The 27,693-nt window shown below is 39.5% G+C and overlaps 1 protein-coding gene across 3 annotated transcripts in view; it reads left to right on the top strand.

The window, feature by feature from the left end:
* Positions 1–27,693, top strand: part of STARD8 (StAR related lipid transfer domain containing 8) — a 302,491-nt gene that overhangs the window by 3,552 nt on the left and 271,246 nt on the right. The window contains exon 2 of one of the 3 annotated variants that reach the window (XM_060755989.2): positions 1,186–1,219. In XM_060755989.2, the coding sequence (XP_060611972.2) occupies positions 1,186–1,219 (34 nt within the window). Of the gene's footprint in view, positions 1–1,185; positions 1,220–11,592; positions 11,731–13,454; positions 13,776–27,693 lie in introns of those variants that run through there. The other 2 variants (XM_060755988.2, XR_010910310.1) reach the window with 2 other exon arrangements.

The following is a 27,693-nucleotide window of genomic DNA, read 5'->3' as shown; positions in this document are numbered from 1 at the left end:
TTTGACCAGGCCTTGAGCCTGCTCTGCTAACGAATGCAAACTACAACTCCCATAGCACTGAGCAAGGACCTTTCAAGTGGGGCCAAGCTGCATTATTATGTAGCTGGAGCAAAAAGGCACAATCCAAGCCCTCCTGACAGATAGACATCCAGCCAAAGATAATATGATTGACTGATGGATAGATGGATAGATGGATGGATGGATGGGTGAATGGATGGATGGATAGATGGATAGATAGATGGATGGATGGATGGATGGGTGAATGGATGGATAAATGGATAGATGGATGGATGGATAGATAGATAGATGGATGGATGGATGGATGGATGGATGGATGAATAGATGGCATACATAGAATTGGACAAGGTCAAAAAGGGCCATCCATTGCAATGCAAAAAGACACAATCAAAGCTCTCCCGAAAGTTGGCCATCCACCCATAGATAATATGATAAATATAGATAATCTATCTATCTATCTATCTGTCTGTCTGTCTGTCTGTCTGTCTATCTGTATAACGTATAGTATCATAGAATTAGAAGAGATCCTCAAGCTCCATCCATTGCAATCCAAAAAGTCACAACCAAAGCCCTCCCAACAGATAGCCATCCATCCATAGATATGACAGGTAGGATTGATATAGTATCATAGAATTGGGAGAGGTCCCCTAGGAACATTCAGTCCAATGCAATAAAAGACACAATCAAAGCCCTCCTGACAGACAGCCAACAAGCCAAAGATATGATTGATTGATAGATATCATATACATATATATGATAGATATCATAGAATATCATAGAATTGAAAGAGAGCCCCAAGGGCTATCCAGTGCAGTGTAAAAAAAGACACAATCAAAGCCCTCCCAACAGATGACCACCCAGCTATGAATATGATAGACTGGCAGACCAATATTATATGTATGCATATATGATAAATATACAATCATAGAGTTAGAAGAGATCCCCAAAGGCAATCCAGTGCAACCCCTTTCTGACCAATTTAAGTAACCAATAATGAAATAAAATAAAATTGTTGTTGTTGTTGTTGTTGTTGTCTTTCCTTTGCCTATCTTTGCAAAGTTTGTTCTCAGTGTCACAATTGTCAAAGGCTGTTCAGGAAGGATGCAAATATAAATATTCCCTATGTTGCAAACTGAATAACTTAACAGTTGTTGTTGTTGTTTACAGTGCTACGCACAGCTCGAAGGCAAGAACAATGTGGGTAAGTCTCAGCTTGCTTTTTGTCCATCCTCACTGTTGTTGTTGTTGTTGTTGTTGTTGTTGTTGTTGTTTTCCCAACGTAAGAAACATGAGTTGTTCATTGCAAAGCCTCCTCTGTTTTGTTGTTATTGTTGTTGTTGTTGTTGTTGTTTTCCCAATGTAAGAAACATGAGTTGTTCAATGCAAAGCCTCCTCTGTTTTGTTGTTGTTGTTGTTTTCCCAACGTAAGAAACATAAGTTGTTCATTGCCAAGCCTCCTCTGTTTTGTTGTTGTTGTTGTTGTTTTCCCAACGTAAGAAACATGAGTTTTTCATTGCAAAGCCTCCTCTGATTTGTTGTTGTTGTTGTTGTTGTTTTCCCAACATAAGAAACATGACTTGTTCATTGCAAAGCCTCCTCTGTGTTGTTGTTGTTGTTGTTGTTTTCCCAAAATAAGAAACATGACTTGTTCATTGCAAAGCCTCCTCTGTTTTGTTGTTGTTGTTGTTGTTGTTTTCCCAATGTAAGAAAAATGAGTTGTTCATTGCATAGGCTCCTCTGTTTTGTTGTTGTTGTTGTTGTTTTTTCCCAGTGTAAGAAACATGAGTTGTTCATTGCAAAGCCTCCTCTGTTTTGTTGTTGTTGTTGTTTGTTGTTATGTTGTCAACATAACGGGAAAACTATCCTGCCTCTTGGCGAGATTGGCTTGCATTTGCTTTCCTTTGAGGCTGAGAGAGTGTGACTTGCCCAAGGTCTCCCAGTGGCTAAGCAAGGATTTGAACTCAGGTCTCCAGGGTCAAAGGGGAAATAAACTATCCACAAGGCTTCAAGCTATAACAAAACTACACAAAGCCTTGCCATTTTGTGCAATTTATATTGCAACCTTATGCACACTACTAAGAGGTGCAAGTTGCATGGGACTTACTCCCAAGTCAATGTGCATACTTAGGTATGCATTATTACCTTTTTTAATTACCCCACATTGACAACTAAAACCTGTGCGCCAGCTGCGACCGTACCTCATGAAGCCGGATCTGGCTATGGTGGTTCATGCCTTAGTCACCTCCAGATTGGATTACTGCAATGCACTCTACGTGGGGCTGCCCTTGAAGACAGCTTGGAAATTTCAATTGATCCAACATGCGGCAGCCAGGCTACTAACTGGAGTGACTTACAGGGAGCGGTCAACCCTCCTGTTCAAGGAGCTCCACTGGCTGCCGTTCATTTTCCGGTCCCAATTCAAGGTGCAGGTTCTGACCTATAAAGCCCTGAACGGTTTGGGACCCGCCTACCTGCGTGACCACATTTCGGTTTGCGAACCCATGTGATCTCTTCGATCATCCGGAGAGGCCCTGCTCTCACTCCCGCTCCCTTTGCAGGCGTGATTGGTGGGGATGAGGAAGAGGGCCTTCTTGGTGGTGGCCCCCCGACTCTGGAACTTACTTCCTAAGGATATCAGGCAAGTCCCCACATTGGCAGTCTTTAGGAGGAGCCTGAAAATGTGGCTGTTCCAGTGTGCCTTCCCTGAATGAAGGAAACAATGCCCGATCTGACCAATTTCCTTCTATATGTCCTCTGAAGCACTTTATCTATCCATTGGATTGATCTGAAATCATAGGGGAATTTAAAGGGGTCTGGCCCTGTAGGAGAGACCCTGCGGACCCACCAAAGACGGCTCGCTACAATGGTGAGCAAAGAGAAGCCCAATTTAAAAGGTTTTTTTTCCTAAGTTCCCAAAAGAAATCTCACCAAAGTTGAAGGAAGCGCCACCGAGATGGTTTTATTGCGATTCAGCTGAAAAGGATGCAAGGCAGCAATATTTCGCCAAGCTAAGCATATAGTGTACAAAAATAAAGGCCTTTTTATACATAAAACAGAGCTGCCAGGTTTGAATCTCCCATTCCTCGCCCCTCTGCCGGCTCGATGATGATTGGCTGGCACTCTACAGCTGGGAGGAGGCTTGACCGCCTCCTGAGTGCCTGGGCCAATCGTTGGGCTTCTGCCGCTTCAGCGTCCTGTCGAATCAGGAGAGAGGGAGGTGGGACAAGGGGAAACAATGCATTCTTGAGTGGATTATGGTGATTTTGAGATGTCCAAATGACCAGCGAGTCCCAAGGGTCTGCGAGCTAGCCTTTGCTATTGTCCTTGAATGGCTGCAATAAACGTTGATCCTGATTTTTCCAGTGCTGAGACACAGAAACAGTGAAGGAATCTTGGCTGTGGTTAAAAGTTGAATCAGTAACAAATTAGGATGAAGTGTGGCTTTCCGAAGGCTTCCTTTGTCCGGTTAAGATATGATTATAAATGCCAAGTAACCACTTCCTCTGGGGGGCCAACTCTGAGGCCAGAGGTTATTGTTATTGTTATGCAATAACAATAACAATAGTGCAAATAGTGTCTTTTGATAAGGGTCTTTTCCTCCTTTCCAGGGTCACGCAGGGGTCGCTGCCTTGTATTTTTATACATTTTTCAATAAAGGGGAATTGGGCAATAAAGGGGAATTGGGCAAAATACTAAAAAGGTCAGAAACACAGGGAGGAATATAGAAATATAGAAATCATGTTATAGAAAACATACCCCTCCCACCAGAGTCCCATAGAAGTTCAAGAGAGCACATTAGTGTAAAGGGAGATGGTTTCTCAGTAATAAACGTGCTACCTTCTGCTATATATGAAACCTAGGGCATAAAACCTTGATTAAATGTACACACTATCTAACATGGGAAGGGTCCTTGTTGTTGTTAGTGTCTTAGCAAATTGACCAAGGCTTGACCCTTATGATCCAGTCTGGTGTCCTTGTCCTTAGCAAAACTATAAGTTGCTATCTTTTATTTGGGGGGGGGGGTGTCATGTTCGACTTCAAAATGAGGAGAAGAGACATACCGAACTCTGTACATGCCGAGGGTTTTAAAATTTTAATCTATTACATCTGGCCCTAGTGTTTTTACTTCTCTCGTGTGTTATTGCTTTATGTTTAGTTATATTATTTATATTGTTTTAGTCGCTTGCCTGATTTGTTGATGAACTGTTGTATTTGTATTTGACGGGCTTGGCCTCATGTAAGCCACCCTGAGTCCCTTTGGGGAGATAGTGGCAGGGTATAAATAAAGTTGTTATTGTTGTTGTTGTTATTATTATTATTAGTCTTAAGAGACTTGCATTTACAGTTTCAGACTGTTGGACTAGGAACTTACTCCAAGACACACATTGAGGTTGCAAAATGGGATGTTTGTGGTGCAAAAGCAGTCATTTTGGGCCATGAAATGCAATTCTAGCAATTTGGGTCTTGGAGGAAGAATTTTTCATTGGGCAGGAACTCTTTCGGAGATATTTTGGTCTTGTTTGGGAAGGCAATGTTGTCTTCGTTCTTCCAAAAGCCACAGAGCAACTACCATTGTAGTCCAAGCCTAGTAGAAAGCAATGGATTAAACACAGGAAAGTTTGCAGAAAGTTTCCCCAATTTGGAGCATTGCAATGACGAAATATTAATCAGAGGTGCATCCCGAGAAAACTTGCCCTCTTTGACCAGAAGAGGGTGCCATTCCTCTGCTTCCATGCCGGGATTTCCAGTTCCATCAAAATACTATATGTACTGTATATAACTACAAATACACACACACACAATGTATAGATTAGATATGTGCAAAGCAGCTAAAATCTGATTAGTGATTCGTTTTAGAGATTTGAATGGTCCCTGCTTTGTTTCCTAAAGATTCAGAGGGGTCCCGTTCCGTAATCCGAATATCCAAAGCTTCGTAATTGTTTTGTTAAGATTTGCATGGGAAAGATTTCGAGGCTTGTTACTCTGTCATTTTTACTGCTATCCGGATGAAACTTGGCACACTTATAGGCAACATTTACACCTTTAAGCATGCCAAGTTTTGGAACATTTCATTCATCTACTAATTTTTAGGAATTTTGGAAACATTCGTGGGGTCTCGTTCCGTTCCGTAATCTGAATATCCGAAGCTTCGTAATTGTTTTGTTAAGATTTGCATGGGAAAGATTTTGAGGCTTGTTACTCTGTCACTTTTACTGCTATCAGGATGAAACTTGGCACACTCATAGGCAACATTTACAACTTTAAGCATGCCAAGTTTTGGATCATTTAATTCATCTACTAATTTTTAGGAATTTTGCAAACATTCGTGGGGTCTCATTCCGTTCCGTAATCTGAATATCCGAAGCTTCGTAATTGTTTTGTTAAGATTTGCATGGGAAAGGTTTTGAGGCTTGTTACTCTGTCACTTTTACTGCTATCAGGATGAAACTTGGCACACTCATAGGCAACATTTTCGACTTTAAACATGCCAAGTTTCAGAACATTTTGGGCACCCACTGATTTTAAATCTTTTTTTTTTACAATTTAACAAATAATATTTTAAATAAAACAAACCACAAAAGGTATCCTCTTGAAGTTTAGCAGACTGAGACAACAGAAGCAGGGCATCAATCCTGCCAAGTTTCAGAAAGATTAGTTCATCTATTAATTTTTAGGATTTTTTTAAGATTCAGAGAGGTCCCATTCCGTAATCCGAATATCCGAAGCTTCATAATTGTTTTGTTAAGATTTGCATGGGAAAGATTTTGAGGCTTGTTACTCTGTCATTTTTACTGCTATCAGGATGAAACTTGGCACACTTATAGGCAACATTTACAACTTTAAGCATGCCAAGTTTTGGATCATTTAATTCATCTACTAATTTTTAGGAATTTTGCAAACATTCGTGGGGTCTCGTTCCGTTCCGTAATCTGAATATCCGAAGCTTCGTAATTGTTTTGTTAAGATTTACATGGGAAAGGTTTTGAGGCTTGTTACTCTGTCATTTTTACTGCTATCAGGATGAAACTTGGCACACTTATAGGCAACATTTTCGACTTTAAACATGCCAAGTTTCAGAACATTTTGGGCACCCACTGATTTTAAATCTTTTTTTTTTACAATTTAACAAATAATATTTTAAATAAAACAAACCACAAAAGGTATCCTCTTGAAGTTTAGCAGACTGAGACAACAGAAGCAGGGCATCAATCCTGCCAAGTTTCAGAAAGATTAGTTCATCTATTAATTTTTAGGATTTTTTTAAGATTCAGAGAGGTCCCATTCCGTAATCCGAATATCCGAAGCTTCATAATTGTTTTGTTAAGATTTGCATGGGAAAGATTTTGAGGCTTGTTACTCTGTCATTTTTACTGCTATCAGGATGAAACTTGGCATACTTATAGGCAACATTTACGACTTACATTTACGACTTTAAGTATGCCAAGTTTCAGAACATTTTGATCATCCATCGACTTTTAGGAGTTTTTTTATATTTTTCTGTTGGTTTTTTCGGGCTATGTGGCCATGTTCTGGAGGCATTCTCTCCTGACATTTCGCCTGCATCTATGGCAAGCATCCTCAGAGGTAGTGAGGTCTGTTGGAATTTAGGAAAAGGGGTTTGTATATCTGTGGAATGACCAGGGTGGGACAAAGGACTCTTGTCTGCTGGAGCTAGGTGGGAATGTTTCAACTGACCACCTTGATTAGCATATAATGGCCTGGCAGTGCTTGGAGCAATCTTTTGTTGAGAGGTGATTAGATGTCCTTGTTTGTTTCCCCTCTGTTGTTTTGCTGTTGTAATTTTAGAGTTTTTTTTTAATCCTGGTAGCCAGATTTTGTTCATTTTCATGGTTTCCTCCTTACTGCTGAAATTGTCCACCTGCTTCTTGTGGATTTCAGTGGCTTCTCTGTGTAGCCCAGTGTTTCTCAACCTTCCTAATGCCGCGACCCCTTAATACAGTTCCTCACGTTGTGGTGACCCCCAATGATTAAATTATTTTCACTGCTACTTCATAATTGTAATTTTGCTACTGTTATGAATCATTATGTAAATATCTGATATGCAGATATTCTTATTGGAGTGTTATGGGAGGATTGATTTTGTCATTTGGGAGTTGTAGTTGCTGGGATTTATAGTTCACTTACATTCAAAGAGTATTCTGAACTCTACCAACGATGGAATTGGACCAAACTTGGCACACAGAACTCCCATGACCAACGCAAAATACTGGAAGGGTTTGGTGGGCATTGACCTTGAGTTTGGGAGTTGTAGTTCACCTACACCCAGAGAGCACTGTGGATTCAAACAATGATGGATCTGGACCAAACTTGGCACGAAAATTCAATATGCCCAAATGTGAACACTGGTGAAGTTCGAGGAAAATAGACCTTGACATTTGGGAGTTGTAGTTGCCTGGATTTATAATTCACCTACAACCAAAGAGCATTCAGAAGCCCACCAAAGATAGAATTAGGCCAAACTTCCCACACAGAACTCCCATGACCAACAGAAAATACCGTCTGTGATGGTCTTTGGAGACCCTTCTGACACCCCCTCGCGACCCCTCCAGGGGTCCCGACCCCCAGGTTGAGAACCACTGGTGTAACCTGACATGGTGGTTGTGAGAGTGGTCCAGCATTTCTGTGTTCTTAAAAATTACAACAGCACAACAACAGAGAGGAAACAAACAAGGACATCTAATTACCTCTCAACAAAAGCTTGCTCTAGGCACTGCCAGGCCATCAAATGCTAATCAAGGTGGTCAGTTGAAATCTTCACATCTAGCTCCAGCAGAAAAGAGTTCTTTGTCCCAACCTGGTCATTTATTCCACAAAACCCTTTTCCCTACTTCCAACAGACCTCACTACCTCTGAGGATGCTTGCCATAGATGCAGGCGGAACGCCAGGAGAGAATGCCTCTAGAACATGGCCATACAGCCCGATAAAACCTACAACAACCCTGTTGCCATTATGGTTTTCTTCTTGGGTCAGCATTTCGGAGCATGTTTTGGGTCTTGTGCTTTCTGGCCACTGCGATTTCACAAGCGGCAACCCTTTCGTTGGGAAAATGGTTGGCTTCCCATCTGAAAGAACATGCCAACACAGAAAGGGGAAGACCTATTTTAAGTGCATTTACTGCGGTTGCTTTGCTCACCCATCGTAGCCCGACCCATGGGTCTTGCTCCTCTGAATTGCATCGTCAGATATGAAACATTCCAACACGGCAGTGGTTCTCAGCCTTCCTCATGCCACGACCCCTTAACACAGTTCCTCCTGTTGTGGTGACCCCCAACCATAACATTATTTTTGTTACCACTTCAGAACTGTAATTTTGCTCCTGTTATGAATCGTAATGCAAATATCTGATTTGCTAGATGTATTTTCATTCACTGGAGCAAATTTGGCACAAATTTGAATACTTTTGGGGTTGGGGTGGGATTGATTTTGTCCTTTGGGAGTTGTAGTTGCTGGGATTTATAGTTCACTACAATATAGTTCTGAACTCCACCAAGAATGGAACTGAACCAAACTTGGCACACAGAACTCCCATGACCAACAGAAAATACTGGAAGGGTTTGGTGGATATTGACCTTGACTTTTTGGAGTTGTAGTTCACCTACATCTAGAGAGCACTGTGGACTCAAACCATGATGGATCGGGACCCAACTTGGCACGAATGCTCAATGTGCCCAAATGTGAACACTGGTGGAGTTTGGGGAAAATAGACCTTGACATTTGGGAGTTGTAGTTGCTGGGATTTATAGTTCACTACAATATAGTTCTGAACTCCACCAAGGATGGAACTGAACCAAACTTGGCACACAGAACTCACATGACCAACAGAAAATACTGGAAGGGTTTGGTGGATATTGACCTTGACTTTTTGGAGTTGTAGTTCACCTACATCTAGAGAGCACTGTGGACTCAAACAATGATGGATCGGGACCCAACTTGGCATGAATGCTCAATATGCCCAAATGTGAACACTGGTGGAGTTTGGGGAAAATAGACCTTACCATCTGGGAGTTATGATTGCTGGGATGTATAGTTCACCTAGAGTCAAGGAACATCTTGAACCCAACCAACAATAGAAATGGGCCAAACTTCCCACACAGAAACCCCTATGAGCAACAGAAAATACTGTGTTTTCTGATGGTCTTTGGTGACCCCTCTGACCCTCCCTCGCGACCCCCCAGGGACCCGACCCCCAGGTTGAGAAGCGCTGCAATACGGTGTTGGTTTGGGCTTTCCTAAATGGGGGATTCTTAGAAGAGAAAAGGGGTTTCCCCCCTGACCTTATAGGAAAGCCCAGCCATTGCCTTGAAGTGAGAAAAGGGGGAAGAGAAAGAGCTTATCTGCTTTCAATTTCTCCAAATGGGGAACCGAGGAAATGCTTCGGTGTCACCGTCCTGTGACCGAGCATGTGCTTTCCCTCCATGTGAGTCATTGGGGCATGGCTTTCTCCTGGGCAAAAAATAAACCCCACGAGTCTCAATGGGAGGAAAAGCCAAAGCAAGTGGGCTCGAATCCCACCCATGGACCAAAGGAGATCAGGACCATGGGATCCACAGTGTTTCCCTTTGGCAAATCTACTCCAGTCAGCATGAATCTACACACTAATCCAAGCCACATTCATAACCTGGAGTGCCTCTGCTCTATGGGAATAATAATGCAAAATAATAATACTAATAATACTAATACTAATACTAATAATAATAATAATATGTAGATGAAAATGATGGTTGAGGGGATGCTGATGATGATGATTGTGTAGGTGTACTGCAAGATGGAAATGATGGGGATTTATTATTATTATTATTATTATTACAGTGTAGGTGCCCCTCTGGGTGGAAATGATGGTTGGGGTGTTGTTGTTGTTGTTGTTGTTGTGTAGGTACATCACTGGATAGAAATCATGGTTGGGGAAATAATTATTATGACATCGTCATTATTATTATTACAGTGTAGTTGCACAACTGGATGAAAATAGTAGCTGGGAAATTATTATTATTATTATTATTATTATTATTATTAATACAGTGTAGGTGCCCCTCTGGGTGGAAATGATGGTTGGGGTATTATTATTATTATTATTATTATTATTGTAGTGTAAGTACATCACTGGATAGAAATCATGGTTGGGGATATTATTATTACATTATTATTATTATTATTATTATTATTATTATTATTATTATTATTAATACAGTGTAGGTGCCCCTCTGGGTGGAAATGATGGTTGGGATATTATTATTATTATTATTATTATTATTATTATTATACAAGATTGAAGAGGGCTGGACTAGATGACCTTTGGAGATCCCCTTTCATGTTATATATTCCCTTGTGGCCTTACTTGGAAAGATGGTGGATTCTCCTTCTTTGGTTGGATGGAGGTCTGTTGGGAATATGTGATTAGATAGCTGAAGGGGGCTGGACTAGATTATCTTTGGGGTCCCCCTTTCACATCTATTGCATTGCAACCCCCCTTTGAAAGAGAGTGGCTTCTCCTCTGGTGGTCTTCAAACACAGGTTGGAGGGGGCTCTTTCAGGAGCTTCTTCCTACAAGATGGAAGAGGGCTGGACTAGATGACCTTTGGAGGTCCCCTTCCATATGATATATTCCCTTGTGGCCTTACTTGGAAAGAGGGTGGGTTCTCCTTCTTTGGTTGGATGGAGGTCTGTTGAGAATGTGTGTCTAGATAACTGAAGGGGGCTGGACTAGATGACCTTTGGAGGTCCCCTTCCATGTTATATATTCCCTTGTGGCCTTACTTGGAAAGATGGTGGATTCTCCTTTGGTTGGATGGAGGTCTGTTGGGAATGTGTGTCTAGATAGCTGAAGGGGGCCAGACTAGATGACCTTTGGGGTTCTCCTTCCACATCTATTGCATTGCAACTCCCCTTTGAAAGAGAGTGGCTTCTCCTCTGGAGGTCTTCAGACATAGGTTGGAGGGGGCTCTTTCAGGAGCCTCTTCCTACAAGATGGAAGAGGGTTGGACTAGATGACCTTTGGAGGTCCCCTTCCATATGATATATTCCCTTGTGGCCTTACTTGGAAAGAGGGTGGGTTCTCCTTCTTTGGTTGGATGGAGGTCTGTTGAGAATGTGTGTCTAGATAGCTGAAGGGGGCTGGACTAGATGACCTTTGGAGGTCCCCTTCCATGTTACATATTCCCTTGTGGCCTTACTTGGATAGATGGTGGATTCTCCTTTGGTTGGATGGAGGTCTGTGGGGAATGTGTGTCTAGCTGAAGGGGGCTGGAGTAGATGACCTTTGGGGTCCCCCTTCCACATTTATTGCATTGCAACCCCCCTTTGAAAGAGAGTGGCTTCTCCTCTGGAGGTCTTCAGACATAGGTTGGAGGAAGCTCTTTCAGGAGCCTCTTCCTACAAGGTTGAAGGAGGCTGGGCTAGATGACCTTTGGGGTTCCCCTTTCCATATCTAGCCCCAGCCAAGGGAGAGTGTCACCCAGCTCATAGACGCCCCGCTCTTATTGTGGATGCGGTCTTGGAGGAGGAAGAGGAAGAGGAGGAGGAAGTCCTGTTTGCATTGTTGCCTTTTTGCACTTGGCCTCGGGCAGCCGCTTTCCTTGGGCGGCATTGCTTGGGAGGCTCAGCATAGATGGAGAAGGAGAAGAAGAGCAAGAGGCGCCCCTCTTTCTATGGCTTGCTGAGGAATCTTGGGGCCCCGTTGGGAAGGAAACCAGGTGAGTTTCCAAGCAGGTGCACACAGGTAATACTGGTCTGCCAAGCTATCCTATTATTCATAGCTAGGTGGCCATCTGTCGGGAGGGCTTTCATTGTGTCTGTTTGTATTGCGATGGATGGTGGGCGGGGGGAGGGGGAATCTCTTCCAATTCCATGATACTATATCTACCACACACACACACAATATCATAGCTATCATATCTATGGTTGGATGGCCATCTGTCAGGAGGGCTTGGATTGTGTCTTTTTGCATTGCAAAAAGGGGTTAGACTTGATTCCTTTGGGGCCTCTATAGTGATACACACACACACACATATACAATACATATATATCTCAGTCATATATTTGGCTGGATGGCCATCTGTTGGGAGGGCTTTGGTCATGTTCTTCCAACTCTAGGATTCTATGATATATTCATGACATATATTTCCCTGTCTGTATGTCAATCTATGCCTGGTATCTTCTTGTCTCTTCTTCCTTCCTTTCTCTTCCCTTGTTTTTCTTCCTTCCTTCATCCTTTCTTCTTTTCCTTTCTCTTCCCTTCTTTTTCTTTCTTCTCTCCCTTCATTCCTTTTTTCTTCCCTCCTTTTTATTTCTTCCTTCCTTTTCTTCATCTCTTTTTTCTCTTCCCTTGTTTTCTTTTCCCCTTCTTTCTTTTTTCTCTTCCCTTGTTTTTATTTCATCCCTCTCTCCTTTCTTCTCTTCTTCCTTCCTTCCTTCCTCTTTCTTCCCTCCTTTCATTCGTACCTTATTTCTTCCTTATTTTCTCTTTCTCTTCCTTCCTTCCTTGCCTTCATCCCTCCCTCCCTTTGTCTCTTTTCCTCCCTTTCCTTTAATTTCCCTTCCCTTCTTTTTCTTCCTCCCTTCATCCCTTCTTTCGTCTCTTCTCTTCCCTCTTTTCCTTCATCTTGTCTTTCTTATTTTCTTTTGCCATTTTTCCTTTCTTCCATCCCTTCCTTTGTCTTTTCTTCCTTCTTTTCCATTTTATTCTCTTCTTTTTCTTTCTTCCTTCCTTCCCTCCTTTCTTCCTTCATCCCTTTCTTCTTCTTTTCTTTTCCCTTCTTTTTCTTTCTTCCCTCCCTCCCTTCTCCCTTCCTTTCTTCTCTTTCTCCCTTTCCTTTCTTTCCTTTCTTCCCTTCCTCCATCCCTTCATTCTTCTTTTCTCTTCCTTTTCTTCCCTATTTTCCTTTCTCTCTTTTTCCTTTCATTTCCCTTCCTCCTTTCTTCCTTCCCTCCTTTCCTTATTTCTTCCCTCCCTCCCTCTCTCCCTTCATTCTTCTTTTCTCTTCCCTTCTTTCTCTTCCTTTCTTCTCTATTTTCCTTTTTCTCTCTTTCCCTTTCTTCCTTCCTTCCTTCCTTCCTTCCTTCCTTCCTTCCTTCCTTCCTTCCTTCCTTCCTTCCTTCCCTCTTTTCCATTGCCTTTTCTTCCTCCCTTCCCTTCTTCCTCTTCCCTCCCTCCCTCCCTCCCTTTGTTTCTTCTTTCTTCCCTCTCTTTCTTTCTTTCCTTTTCCTTTGCTTTTGGGGATATGTTGACTGTGGATGCTGAATGCGTGGATAGCGGGGCCCTGGCTGCAATACTCTTCCCTATTTTCCTTTCTCTCTTTTTCCTTTCCTTTCCTTCCTTCCTCCTTCCTTCCTTTCTTTCTTCCCTCCCTCCCTTCATTCTTTTTTTCTCTTCCCTTCTTTCTCAATGCTGGAATGCGCCAGCTGCATCCTCTGGAAACATGTGCTTGGTGGGGAGGAAGGGCCACAGCCGCTGGGATTGGCTGCAAAGGGGACGGAAAGGAGGAGGAGGAGGAAAAGAAGAAGAAGGGAGGGAAAGAAAGAAGGAAAGGAGGAGGAGGAGGGAAAAGGAGAAAGGAGGAGGCCACCTGCTTGGGCCAACTGACAGACAACGGCCGGGGAGAGAAGGAGCAAGCCCTGATCCCTCCGCAGCTGGCAAGAATTAGTAGTAGTAGTAGTAGTAGTAGTAGTAGTAGTAGTAATAGTCATAATAGTCATAATACTCGGCACAGAGGAGGACCATTGACCCCAAATCCTGCAGGTAAAAAAGGGAGATCTTCATTGCCATTGAATAGACTTGGCTTTTGCTTTCTTAGCTTCTCTTTGACCTCTTCTGTAGTACTACATCTATCACTTGTTTTTCTCATATCTATCTATCATATCTTTTTGCTGCATGTCCATCTGTCAGGAGGGCTTGGATTGTGTCTTTCTGTCTGGCAGAATGGGGTAGGAATTGATAACCTTTGGTGCCTTTTCCAATACTATAACACTATCATTCGTATATATAAATGCCTATGGATGGCCATCTGTCAGGAGGGCTTGGATTGTGTCTTCCTGCATAGCAGAATGGGGTTGGACTAGATGACCTCTATATAGATCTCTCATTATATATCATATCATGTCATGTCATTATATATCATGTCATGTCATCTATGGCTGGATGGCTATCTGTCGGGACTGCTTCAATTGTGCCTTACTGTATTACAGGATGGGGATGGACTTGATATACTTTGGGGCCTCTATAATACTATATCTATATCTATCTATCATCTATCTATCTCTATCTATAAAAATCTATCAATCTATTCTATCATATCTATGGCTGGATGGCCATCTGTCGGGAGGGCTTGGATTGTGTCTTCCTGCATAGCAGAAAGGGCTTGGACTAGATGACCTCTATAATTCCTCTCTCTCTCTCTCTCTCTCTCTCTATATATATATATATATATATATATATAATATCATATCAATGGCTGGACGGCTATCTGTCAGGACTGCTTCAATTGTGCCGTACTGTATTACAGGATGGGGATGGACTTGATATACTTTGGGACCTCTATAATACTATATCTATATCTGTCTGTCTGTCTGTCTATATATATATATATAATCTATTAATCTATTCATATTTATGGCTAGATGGCCATCTGCCGGGAGGGCTTGGATTGTGTCTTCCTGCATAGCAGGATGGGGTTGGACTAGATGGCCTCTGGGGGTCCCTTCCAAGTCTATAATTATCTTATCTATCTATCATATCTATCTACCTATTGTCTCTATGGCTGGATGGCCATCTGCCAGGAGGGCTTGGATTGTGTCTTCCTGCATAGCAGGATGGGGATGGACTAGATGGCCTCTGGGGGTCCCTTCCAACTCTATAATTATCTATCTTATCTATCTATCATATCTATCTACCTATTGTATCTATGGCTGGATGGCCATCTGCTGGGAGGGCTTGGATTGTGTCTTCCTGCATAGCAGAATGGGGTTGGAATAGATGGCCTCTGGGGGTCCCTTCCAACTCTATAATTATCTATCTATCTATCTATCTATCTATCTATCTATCTATCTATCTATCTATCTATCTATCATTATATCTATCTACCTATTGCATCCATGGCCATCTGCCAGGAGGGCTTGGATTGTGTCTTCCTGCATAGCAGGATGGGGTTGGACTAGATGGCCTCTGGGGGTCCCTTCCAACTCTATAATTATCTATCTTATCTATTTATCATATCTATATCTACCTATCGTATCTATGGCTGGATGGCCATCTGCCGGGAGGGCTTTGATTGTGTCTTTTTTGCATCAATCTGGGAGGCCCTTGGGGGATGTCTTCTAATTCTATGATTCTATATCTGTCCTATATGCACACATATAATATTGTTCTGCCGGTATATCATATTCCTAGCTGGATAGCCATCTGTTGGGAGGGCTTTGATTGTGTCTTTTTGGCATTGGAAGAGTGGTGTGAGATTGGGTTGTTGGACTGAATCCAGATGAGGCTGGATCTACTCAGCCGTGTAACCCAGTTTCTGAACCCAGATTATCTGCTTGGAACTGGATTGCATGAGTCTATGCTGCCATATAACCCAGTTCCAAGCAGATAATCTGGATTCGGAAAGTGGATTAAATGGCAGTGTAGATGGGACCTAAGCGAGATGTTTAAGGCTGCTCCTCCAGTGTAGAATTATTACACCTACAGCATAGAACTATTGCATCCATCCCGTAGAATTATTGTATCTGCACTGTAGAATTATTGCATATACACCATAAAATTATTGCATATACACCATAAAATTATTGCATCTACACCATGGAATTATTTCATATACACCGTAGAACTATTTCATATGGACACCAGAATTATTGCACAACAATTTCGAATTATTGCACATACACCTTTGAACTGTTGCACTAATACCATAGAATTATTTCACATACAGATATGATTATTTCATGACACCATCGAGTTATTACGCTTACAGTAGAATTATTGCAAATTCACGTAGAACTATTAGACATGTACTATAGAATTATTGCACATACACCTTTGAACTGCTGCTGCACTAACACCATAGAATTATTTCACATACACAGACGATTATTTCCCTACACCATCGAGTTATTACGCTTACAGTAGAATGATTGCACATGCACGTAGAACTATTACAAATGCACTATAGAATTATTTCACTTACACCTTTAAACTGTTGCAACTACACCTTTGAACAGTTGCACTAACACCATAGAATTATTTCACATACACATATGATGATTTCCCTACACCATTGAGTTATTACGCTTACAGTAGAATGATTGCATATGCGCATAGAACTATTACACATGCACTATAGAATTATTGCACATACACCGTAGAAGTATTTCACTAAACCATAGAGTTATGGTGTATGTGCAATTAATATTGCACCCCATAGATTTATTGTGCTTAGATTAGAATTACAGTATATTCTGGCGTATAAGACTACTTTTTAACCCAAGAAAATCTTCTCAAAAGTCAGGGGTCGTCTTATACGCGGGTGTAGTCTTATGCATGGGAATTGTCTTAACAATATATTTTAATTGGAAAAGTTGGGGGTCGTCTTATACGCCCAGTCGTCTTATATGCCGGAATATACGGTATTTCACTGCACATGGAACTATTACACATACACCATAGAATTATAGCAATTAACACTGTTTAATTATTTCACATGAACCATAGAATTATTTCACATACACTGTAGAACTATTTCAGATACACCATAGAATTAATCCATCTGCACCACAGAATTATTTCATATACACGTATAATTTCTTCACTACACCATAGAGATATTGTGCTTAGATTAGAATTATTGCACATGGAACTATTAGACATGCACCATAGAATTATCGCAATTAACACTGTCTAATTATTTCACTACACCATAGAACTATTTTACATGCACCATATAAGTATTGCAATGGTACCATAGAAATATTTCACATACACTGTAGAACTATTTCACATGCACCATATATTATTTCATTTACACGATAGAGTTATTCCATCTACACCGCAGAATTATTCCATATACACATATAATTATTTCACTACACTGCATGTGTAATAGTACTACGTGCATGTGAAATAATTCTAATGTATGCGCAATAACTCCATAGAGTAGCATTATTTCACATGCACGTAGAACTATTACACGCGCACCATAGAATTATTGCAATTAACACTGTTTAATTCTTTCACTGCGCTGTAGAACTATTTTACATGTACCATATAAATATTGCACATGTACTGTAGAATTATTACATATACATAAAACTCCCCTACACTGTAGAATTGTTGCAGATATACCGTAGAACTATTGCACATGCACCATAGCATTGCTATATATGACAATGTAGAATTGTTGCAGATATACGACACTGTAGAATTGTTGCAGATATACTGTAGAACTATTGCACACACACCATAGCATTGCTATATATGACACTGTAGAATTGTTGCAGATATACTGTAGAACTATTGCACACACACCATAGCATTGCTATATATGACACTGTAGAATTGTTGCAGATATACTGTAGAACTATTGCACACACACCATAGCATTGCTATATATGACACTGTAGAATTGTTGCATATATACTGTAGAACTATTTCACACACACCATAGCATTGCTGTATATGACACTAGAATTGATGCAGATATACTGTAGAACTATTGCACACACACCATAGCATTGCTATATATGGCACTGTAGAATTGTTGCAGATATACTGCAGAACTATTGCACACACACCATAGCATTGCTATATATGACACTGTAGAATTGTTGCAGATATACTGTAGAACTATTGCACTTGCACCATAGCATTGCTATATATTACACTGTAGAATTGTTGCAGATATACTGTAGAACTATTGCACATGCACCATAGCATTGCTATATATGACACTGTAGAATTGTTGCAGATATACTGTGGAACTATTCCACTGGCACCATAGCATTGCTGTATATGACACTAGAATTGATGCAGATATACTGTAGAACTATTTCACACACACCATAGCATTGCTATATATGGCACTGTAGAATTGTTGCAGATATACTGTAGAACTATTGCACATGTGCCATAGCATTGCTATATATGACACTGTAGAATTGTTGCAGATATACTGTAGAACTATTGCACATGCACCATAGCAATGCTGTATATGACACTGTAGAATTGTTGCAGATATACTGTAGAACTATTGCACATGCACCATAGCATTGCTATATATGACACTGTAGAATTGTTGCAGATATACTGTAGAACTATTGCACATGCGCCATAGCATTGCTATATATGACACTGTAGAATTGTTGCTTCTACAGTCATTGCCAAGGGCAAAGTGGGTCCCACGTTGTGTGCAAGGGCTCCTTCTGGTGATGTTGGGAGCCCAAGTGGAAGTCTCGCAGTCGGCGCAGCGCATCCGTTGACCTTTGTGCGCAGTGGCGCCCGCATTCCGAGAAGGCCAGGGGTCCGGCCTTTCCCTCTCTGGCCGGTTAATGATTGAGCCACAATGACCCTCCTTGTCTGGCCTCCCCTTCCAAGTCACAACCCATAGCATTATATTAACTTCTGCCAGGCCTTGGGACTGGGAAGGGATTTAAAGGGACCGCAGCACGCCTTTCTGCAAAATTGCAGCCTCTTCCTTTATGTTCAGAATCAAACATGAACTTGATGCCACTTACCAGGAAGAGAATAATTGAAATCCACAAGCATGTGGACAATTTCAACAGAAAGGAAGAAACCATGAAAATGAACACAATCTGGCTACCAGTATTAAAAAACTCTAAAATTACAGCAGAAAAACAACAGAGGGGGGAAAAACAGGCACATGAAATCACTCTCAACAAAAGATTCCCCCCAGGCGCTTCCAAGCCATTGAATGCTAATCAAGGTGATCAGCTGAAACATTCAGCAGACAAGAGTCCTTTGTCTCACCCTGGTCATTCCACAGATATATAAAGTTTAAACCCATTGTCCTAGTTCCAACAGACCTCACTACCTCTGAGGATGCTTGCCATAGATGCAGGCGAAACGTCACGAGAGAATGCCTCCAGAACATGGGCCTATAGCCCGAAAAAACCTACAACAACCCACTAATGAAGGTGGTCAGCTGAAACATTCACACCTAGCTCCAGCAGGCAAGAGTCCTTTGCCCCACCCTGGTCATTCCACAGATATAGAAACCCATTTTTCCTACTTCCAACAGACCTCACTACCTCTGAGGATGCTTGCCATAGATGCAGGCGAAACGTCAGGAGAGAATGCCTCCAGAACATGGGCCTATAGCCCGAAAAAACCTACAACAACTCACTAATGAAGGTGGTCAGCTGAAACATTCACACCTAGCTCCAGCAGACAAGAGTCCTTTGTCTCACCCTGGTCATTCCACAGATATAGAAACCCATTTTTCCTACTTCCAACAGACCTCACTACCTCTGAGGATGCTTGCCATAGATGCAGGCGAAATGTCAGGAGAAAAATTGCCTCCAGAACATGGCCATATAGCCCGGAAAAACCTACAACAACCCAAGAGAATAATGATTGTTTAGTAGGTATAGTAGTATAATAGTAGTTTAGTAGAAGAGTCGGAGATGACTGAACGAATGAACAAGTAGTATTATTCATAATATTATCAATATTAAAAATTATTATGATGTTCAGAATCAAACATGGGCTTGATGCCACGATATTATTATTATTATTATTATTATTGATATTATTATAATATTATCATTAATAGTACTAATTAATAATATTGAATTATTAATAATATTAATAATTATTATGATGTTCAGAATCAAACATGGGCTTGATGCCATGGTATTATTATTATTATTATTATTATTGATATTATTATAATATTATCATTAATAGTACTAATTAATAATATTGAATTATTAATAATATTAATAATTATTATGATGTTCAGAATCAAACATGGGCTTGATGCCATGGTATTATTATTATTATTATTATTATTGATATTATTATAATATTATCATTAATAGTACTAATTAATAATATTGAATTATTAATAATATTAATAATTATTATGATGTTCAGAATCAAACATGGGCTTGATGCCATGGTATTATTATTATTATTATTATTATTATTGATATTATTATAATATTATCATTAATAGTACTAATTAATAATATTGAATTATTAATAATATTAATAATTATTATGATGTTCAGAATCAAACATGGGCTTGATGCCATGGTATTATTATTATTATTATTATTATTGATATTATTATAATATTATCATTAATAGTACTAATTAATAATATTGAATTATTAATAATATTAATAATTATTATGATGTTCAGAATCAAACATGGGCTTGATGCCACTGTAGTATTATTATATTAATATTATTGCTATTATTATAATATTATCATTAATAGTATTAATTAATAATATTTTATTATTATTGATATTAATATTATTATTATGCATCTTTTTTTCTCTTACAATGCATAACTGTACTGCAATGCTGTATATTATCCTAAGAGTAGGAAGGGTCCCACAGAGGTCATCTAGTCCAACCCCTTGCTGCATATTTGTGGCATTTGGAAACATCCATAGTATTATTATTATTATTATTATTATTATTATTATTATGTTCAGAATCAAAGATGGGCTTGGTGCCACTAAGGTGGAAGACAATGATAATTATGTATTATTATTATTATTATTATTATTATTAATAATACACAATTATTATTGTCTTCCTCTTTAGTGGCACCAAGCCCATCTTTGATTCTGAACATAATAATTAATATTACATTATACTATTAATATTATAACAATTGATATTATTATAATATTAATAGTATTAATTAATATTAAATTGTTTTATTGTTAATATTGATATTAATATTATTATTATTATACATCTTTTTTTCTCTTACAATGCATAACTGTACTGTAATGCTGTATATCATTCTAAGAGTAGGAAGGGTCCCACAGAGGTCATCTAGTCCAACCCCTTGCTGCATATTTGTGGCATTTGGAAACAACCATGATAGTATTAATATTGTTAATTGTTGTTATTATTATTATTATTATTATTATTATTATTATGTTCAGAATTAAACATGAGCTTGGTGCCCCTAAGGAGGAAGATAATAATAATTGTGTATTATTATTATTATTATTATATTATTATTATTATTATTAATAGTAGTATTAATTAATAATATTAAATTATTATTATTATTATTGATGTTAATATTATTATGCATCTTTTTTCTCTTACAATGCATTACTGTACTGTAATGCTGTATATTATCCTAAGAGTAGGAAGGGTCCCACAGAGGTCATCTAGTCCAACCCCTTGCTGCATATTTGTGGCATTTGGAAACATCCGTGATAGTATTAATATTAAGTAATTATTATTATTATGTTCAGAATCACAGATGGGCTTGATGCCACTAAAGAGGAAGACAATAATAATTGTGTATTATTATGATATTATTGATATTAATATTATGAGCTTATAACATGAGCTTGGTGCCCCTAAGGAGGAAGATAATAATAATTGTGTATTATTATTATATTATTATTATTAATAACTAGCTTGGGGACCCGGCGCTGCCCGGGTTATTAGAGAAAGTGGGTAATGGTGGTTCTCTATGCCAAGTTTGGTTTTTCTTGGTCATTGGCTGATGGTTGCATTGTTTTCAGGAAGTGACTGAAGGTACTTGAAGTGCCATCATCCATGGTCCACCCTTCTCCAAACAGCAGCAGGATATAGAGTGTGTCATGGGGGATCTGTGTGCCAAGTTTGGTCTTTATCAGCCATTGGATGAGGGTGGTAGTGGTTTCAGTAAGTGAGGGAAGGTAATGCAAGTCCCATCATCCAAAGTCCATCCTCCTTCAAACCGCAGCAGGATGTAGAGTGGGCCATGGGGACTCTGTGTGCTAAGTTTGGTCTAGATTGGTCTATGGATGAGGGTTGCAGCAATCTTGGGAAGGAAGTGGAGGTACTTGAAGTCCCATCATCCACGGTCTGTCCTCCTCCAAACTGCACCAAGATGTAGAGTGGGTCATGGGGGCTCTGTGTGCTAAGTTTGGTCTTGATCAGTCATTGGAGTAGGGTCACAGTGGTTTCAGTAAGTGAGTAAACATACTGCAAGTCCCATAATCCATGGTCAACCCTCCTCCAAAACTGCAGCAGGATGTAGAGTGGGTCATGGGGGCTCTGTGTGCCAAGTTTGGTCTAGATTGGTCATTAATGAGGGTTGCAACAATCTTGGGAAAGGAGTGGAGGTACTTGAAGTCCCATCATCCATGGTCTGTCCTCCTAGAAAGTGCACCAGGATGTAGAGTGGGTCATGGAGACTCTGTGTGCCAAGTTTGCTCTTGATCAGTCATTGGCGAGGGTCTCGGTCCCAAGGAGTGAGTGCAGTGACTGCAAGTCCCATCATGCATTGACAAATTCTTCCAAACCGCACCAGGATATAGAATGGGTCATGCAGGCTCTCTGTGTAAATTGTGGTCCTGACCCATCATTGTTGGCAGTTGTAATGGTCGTAGGAAGGGAGTGCAGGTATTGCAAGTCCCATCATCCATGGTCCATCCCCCTTAGAACTGCATCAGGATGTAGAGTGGGCCATGAGTACTCTGTGTGCCAAGTTTGGGCCTGGTCTGTGATTTGTAGGGGCTACAATGTTCTGTGGGAAGTGAATCAGGTGAAGGTACTGCAAATCCCATCATTAGTGGCCTATCCTGCCCTGAACTGCAGTGGAAGTCCCATCATCCATCGTCCGTCCTTCTCCAAACAGCATCGGGATGTAGAGTGGGTCAAGGTGGCTCTGTGTGCCAAGTTCGGTCTTGATCGGACATTAGTAAGGGTTGCAGCAGTCTTGGGAAGGGAGTGGAGGTACTTGAATTCCCATCATCCATGGTCTGTCCTCCTCGAAAGTGCACCAGGATGTAGAGTGGGTCATGGGGACTCTGTGTGCCAAGTTTGGTCTTGATCAGTCATTGGCGAGGGTCTCAGTGGTCTCAGGAAGTGAGTGAAGTGACTGCAAGTCCCATCATCCATAGTCAAATTCTTCCAAACTGCACCAGGATGTAGAGTGGGTCATGCGGGCTCTCTGTGTAAATTGTGGTCCTGATCCATCATTGTTGGCAGTTGTAATGGTCTTAGGAAGGGAGTGCAGGTATTGCAAGTCCCATCATCCATGGTGCATCCTCCTCCAAACCGCACCAGGATGTAGAGTGCATCATGGAGACTCAGTGTGCCAAGTTTGGTCTTTATCGGTAATTGGATGAGGGTTGCAGTGGTCTCAAGAATTGAGCAAAGGTACTGCAAGTCCCATAATCCATGGTCCATCCCCAGCCAAACCACACCAGGACGTAAAGTGGGTCATGAGAGGTCTATGTGCCAAGTGTGGTCCTGATCAGTCATTGGATGAGGTTAACAGCGGTCTCAGAATGTGAGTGATGGTACTGCAAGTCCCATCATCCATGGTTCATCCTCCTCCAAACTGCAGTAAGATGTCGAGTGGGTCTTGTGTGCTCTGTTTGCAAAGTGTGGTCTGTATTGGTAATTTTCTGACAGAGCCCCTGGCCTTTCCTTTCCTCTCTTTCTCATCTCGGAATCTTGGAATTGAGGCTGGCCAATCAGAGACCATATGCAAATTTCCTTCTGTTATGTCCCTGTTACTGTCATGAACCCTTTTCTCCACCAGGGGCTCCGTTGAAGCAGGCCAATCAGGGATCATATGCAAATAGCACCACAGCAGCAGCCAGTCAGAATCTTGGAACTTTCAGGCTGGCCAATCAGAAAGCCGGCACATACACCGCCCTCCACAATTCCGATACAAACACTGTTCTTTATTATATATATAGATAGATAGATATGAATTAATAATATTAAATTATTATTAGTAGTATTGATATTAATATTATTATTATGCATCTTTTTCTCTCTTACAATACATAACTGTATTTCAATGCTATCTATAAGCCTAAGAGTCGGAAGGGGCACCCAGAGGTCATCTAGTCCAACCCTTTGCTGCATATTTGTGGTATTTGGAAACAAGCAGAGCCCCAAGTATTGTAAAACATGAGAGATAATGAATTAAAAAAATTGATTTTAAACCAGGAAAGGGTGAAAAATAGACATATTAGAGAATTGGGTAATTTTTATAGGAAAGTTTAAGGGTGAAACCTTTCTGGATGTCTATGGATGTTAGTATGTGTAGAAGTCCCTTGGGTGAGAAAGGTAGGGTATTAATACTACTACAACTACTACTAATAAAGATATGCCCCCTTTAAGGTGCTGCAAGACGCCTTTGCCCGCATGCTGCCAATCCAGAGAAACAGGTCTTGGAATGTTTGGAAGGAAATGATCATTAAACTGAAGAAGGAAATTGGAAAGCATTGAGGGAAGTTGCCCTTTAAGGGGATTAAGGCCATCAAGGGAGCCATTGTCACATTTTGTGCAGCGATGTTGACATTTGCAGGGAGAGCAAACAGAAGGAGGTTGAGAAGGAGGTCCCCACTTGTGTTTCTGGTCGTGCTTCCAAATCTATCATTCTATTATTATCACCACTCATAATATTAAGTACAATATTATTATTATTATTATTATTTATTATTATTATTATTATTATTATTATTATTATTATTATTAAGCAGAGGCTGCATGGCCATCTGTCAGGGGTGATTTGATGGTTCTTTTCCTGCCTGGAAGAAAAGGGTCAGGCTAGGTGTCCTTTGGGGGTCTCTTCCAAATCTATCGTTCTATTATTATCATCACTCATAATAGTAAGCACAATATTAGTATTATTATTATAAATTATTATTATTATTATTATTAAGCAGAGGCTGCATGGCCATCTGTCAGGGGTGATTTGATGGTGCTTTTCCTGCCTGGCAGAAAAGGATCAGACTAGATGCCCTTTGGGGGTCTCTTCCAACTCTAGTATTCTATTATTATTATTCATATTATTAAGCATAATATTAGTATTATTTTAATAATTTATTATTATTATTATTATTATTATTATTATTATTATTATTATTATTAAACAGGCTGCATGCCCATCTGTCAGGGGTGCTTTGATGGTGCTTTTCCTGCCTGGCAGAGAAGGGGCAGACTAGATGCCCTTTGGGGGTCTCTTCCAAATCTAGTATTCTATTATTATTATTCATATTATTAAGCATAATATTAGTATTATTTTAACTAAAAATAATAATCAATAATTTATTATTAATCTGTCAGGGGTGATTTGATGGTGCTTTTCCTTTATGGCAGAAAGGGGTCAGACTAGATGGCCTTCAGCTTACGGCTTCCAAGTGGCTTTATCTCTGCTGCCGGTTAATAAGTGACGCATGATCCTTGCAGCGTGTGCCGGGGACATTTATGGCGTGACGCTGTTTAACTAACTCTCGCTTATTGGGAACCGCGGCCTCTCATCTGGTGCCAGGAAAAGGTTTGGAAGAAGCAGAACACAAGACTTTGCAAGGCTTTTACTTGCACGATGCAACTTGCAAAGGGTCTGCAATTCATTTAGATGGCTTCCTCCTTCCATCTTCGTTATTTTGGTGCCAGGACTCACCCTCTGCTCTGCTTTGCATTCACTGCCTGGCCAGAAGCAACACGTTTATATTATCATGTGTGTGTTTTACAGTGTTGTAACTCACCTCAAGGCATGATGAGAGGCAGGCAAGAAATAATAATAATAATAATAATAATAATAATAATAATAATAATAATAATGTACCATCCCCTCATTTCAGTGCAAACAAGTCTTCTGTGTATTGTCGAAGGCTTTCATGGCTGGAATCACTAAGTTCCTGTGGGTTTTTTCGGGCTATATGGCCATGTTCTAGTGGCATTTTCTCCTGACATTTCGCCTGCATCTATGGCAAGCATCCTCAGAGGTAGTGAGGATACTTGCCTCACTACCTCTGAGGAGGTTTGCCATAGATGCAGGCAAAACGTCAGGAGAAAATGCCTCTAAAACATGGCCATATAGCCCGAAAAAACCCACAAGAACCAAGTCTTCTGTGTTGTCATGTACAAATAATAATAATAATAATAATAAATATAAATATAATAACAAATATAATAACAATAATAAATAGAATGACAAAAATAATAAATATAATAAAATAATATAATAAATGTAATAATTTAATAAATTTAATAATAAATAATAATATAGCAATAAATATAATAGTAATAAATATAATAATAAATTAAATATAATAAATGTAATAAATAATAATAAATAATAATATTTATTACTATTATAATAATTATAACAGTAATAAACATAATGATAAATTAAATGTAAGAAATGTAATAATAAATAATAATATAATAAATATAATAGCAATAAACATAATAAATTAAATGTAAGAAATGTAATAATGAATAATAATATAATAATTATAATAGAAATAAACATAATAATAAAATAAATGTAAGAAATGTAAGAAATGTAAATAATAATAATATAATATAATAGTAATAAACATAATACAATAAATTTAATAAATTCAATAATAAATAATATAATAATAAATATAATAATGATATAATAATAATAATAGAATCACAAACTCTGACCATGTGTGGTTGTCCTTAATGTATTATTATTATTGTTATTATTATTAATATTGTCATCACCATTTTGCTTCTTCTCATCCAAAGGAGACTCAATAGTAATAATAATAATAATAATAATAATAATAGAATCACAAACTCTGACCAGGTGTGGTTGTCCTTAATGTGTTGTTGTTGTTGTTGTTGTTGTTGTTATTATTATTATCATCATCACCATTCTGCTTCTCCCATCCAAAGGAGACTCAAAAGAAATAATAATAATAATAATAATAATAATAATAATAATAATAGAATCACAAACTCTGCCCAGGTGTGGTTGTCCTTAATGTATTGTTGTTGTTGTTGTTGTTGTTGTTGTTGTTGTTATTGTCATCACCATTCTGCTTCTTCTCATCCAAAGGAGACTCAAAAGTAATAATAATAATTAATAATAATAATAATAATAATAATAATAGAATCACAAACTCTGATCAGGTGTGGTTGTCCTTAATGCATCATCATCATCATCATCATCATCATCATCATCATCATCATCAATTATATGCAGGACTTATTCTTTGTATTACAGAACGCACACTTTTACTTTTGTTTCCATTACTATATATATAGTATACTCATGTTTTCAGTCCTCTTCCTGTATTTGCAACTATGTTTTGTATTCTTGGAAGTTTGTTTTCATCTGCAGTTCTGCAGTTTGCATTTGTGCTCCTTGCAACTTTTTGCAACTTTGGTAAACATTTTTAAAGACAATGCAAAACAATGCAACCTAAAGGTTTCCAATTTGTTTCCTCTTCCCAGGAAAGGAAAGCCAATGGGTCTTTTAGCAGGAATCTCTGCAAATCTCAATGGGATTTCTTCCTCCGAATCTGTTTATTCCGGGTGTTTTTCTTTGGGATTGGAGGCCGGGCTGGTTTCCTCCCAGGCATTTCCTGTCGGCAAGTTTATCTTTGGCCCCGAGATGAAGGAAGCGCAAGAAGCAAAACAGTTGCATAAGGCCGAACAAGCGTTGCGTTTTGTAAAATTCCAG

Source organism: Anolis sagrei, chromosome 10 (assembly GCF_037176765.1).
Source record: "Anolis sagrei isolate rAnoSag1 chromosome 10, rAnoSag1.mat, whole genome shotgun sequence".
NCBI classification, from domain to species: Eukaryota; Metazoa; Chordata; class Lepidosauria; order Squamata; family Dactyloidae; genus Anolis; species Anolis sagrei.
The sequence above is the reverse complement of the archived record's forward strand: the minus strand, read 5'-3'. Positions and strand labels throughout refer to the sequence as shown.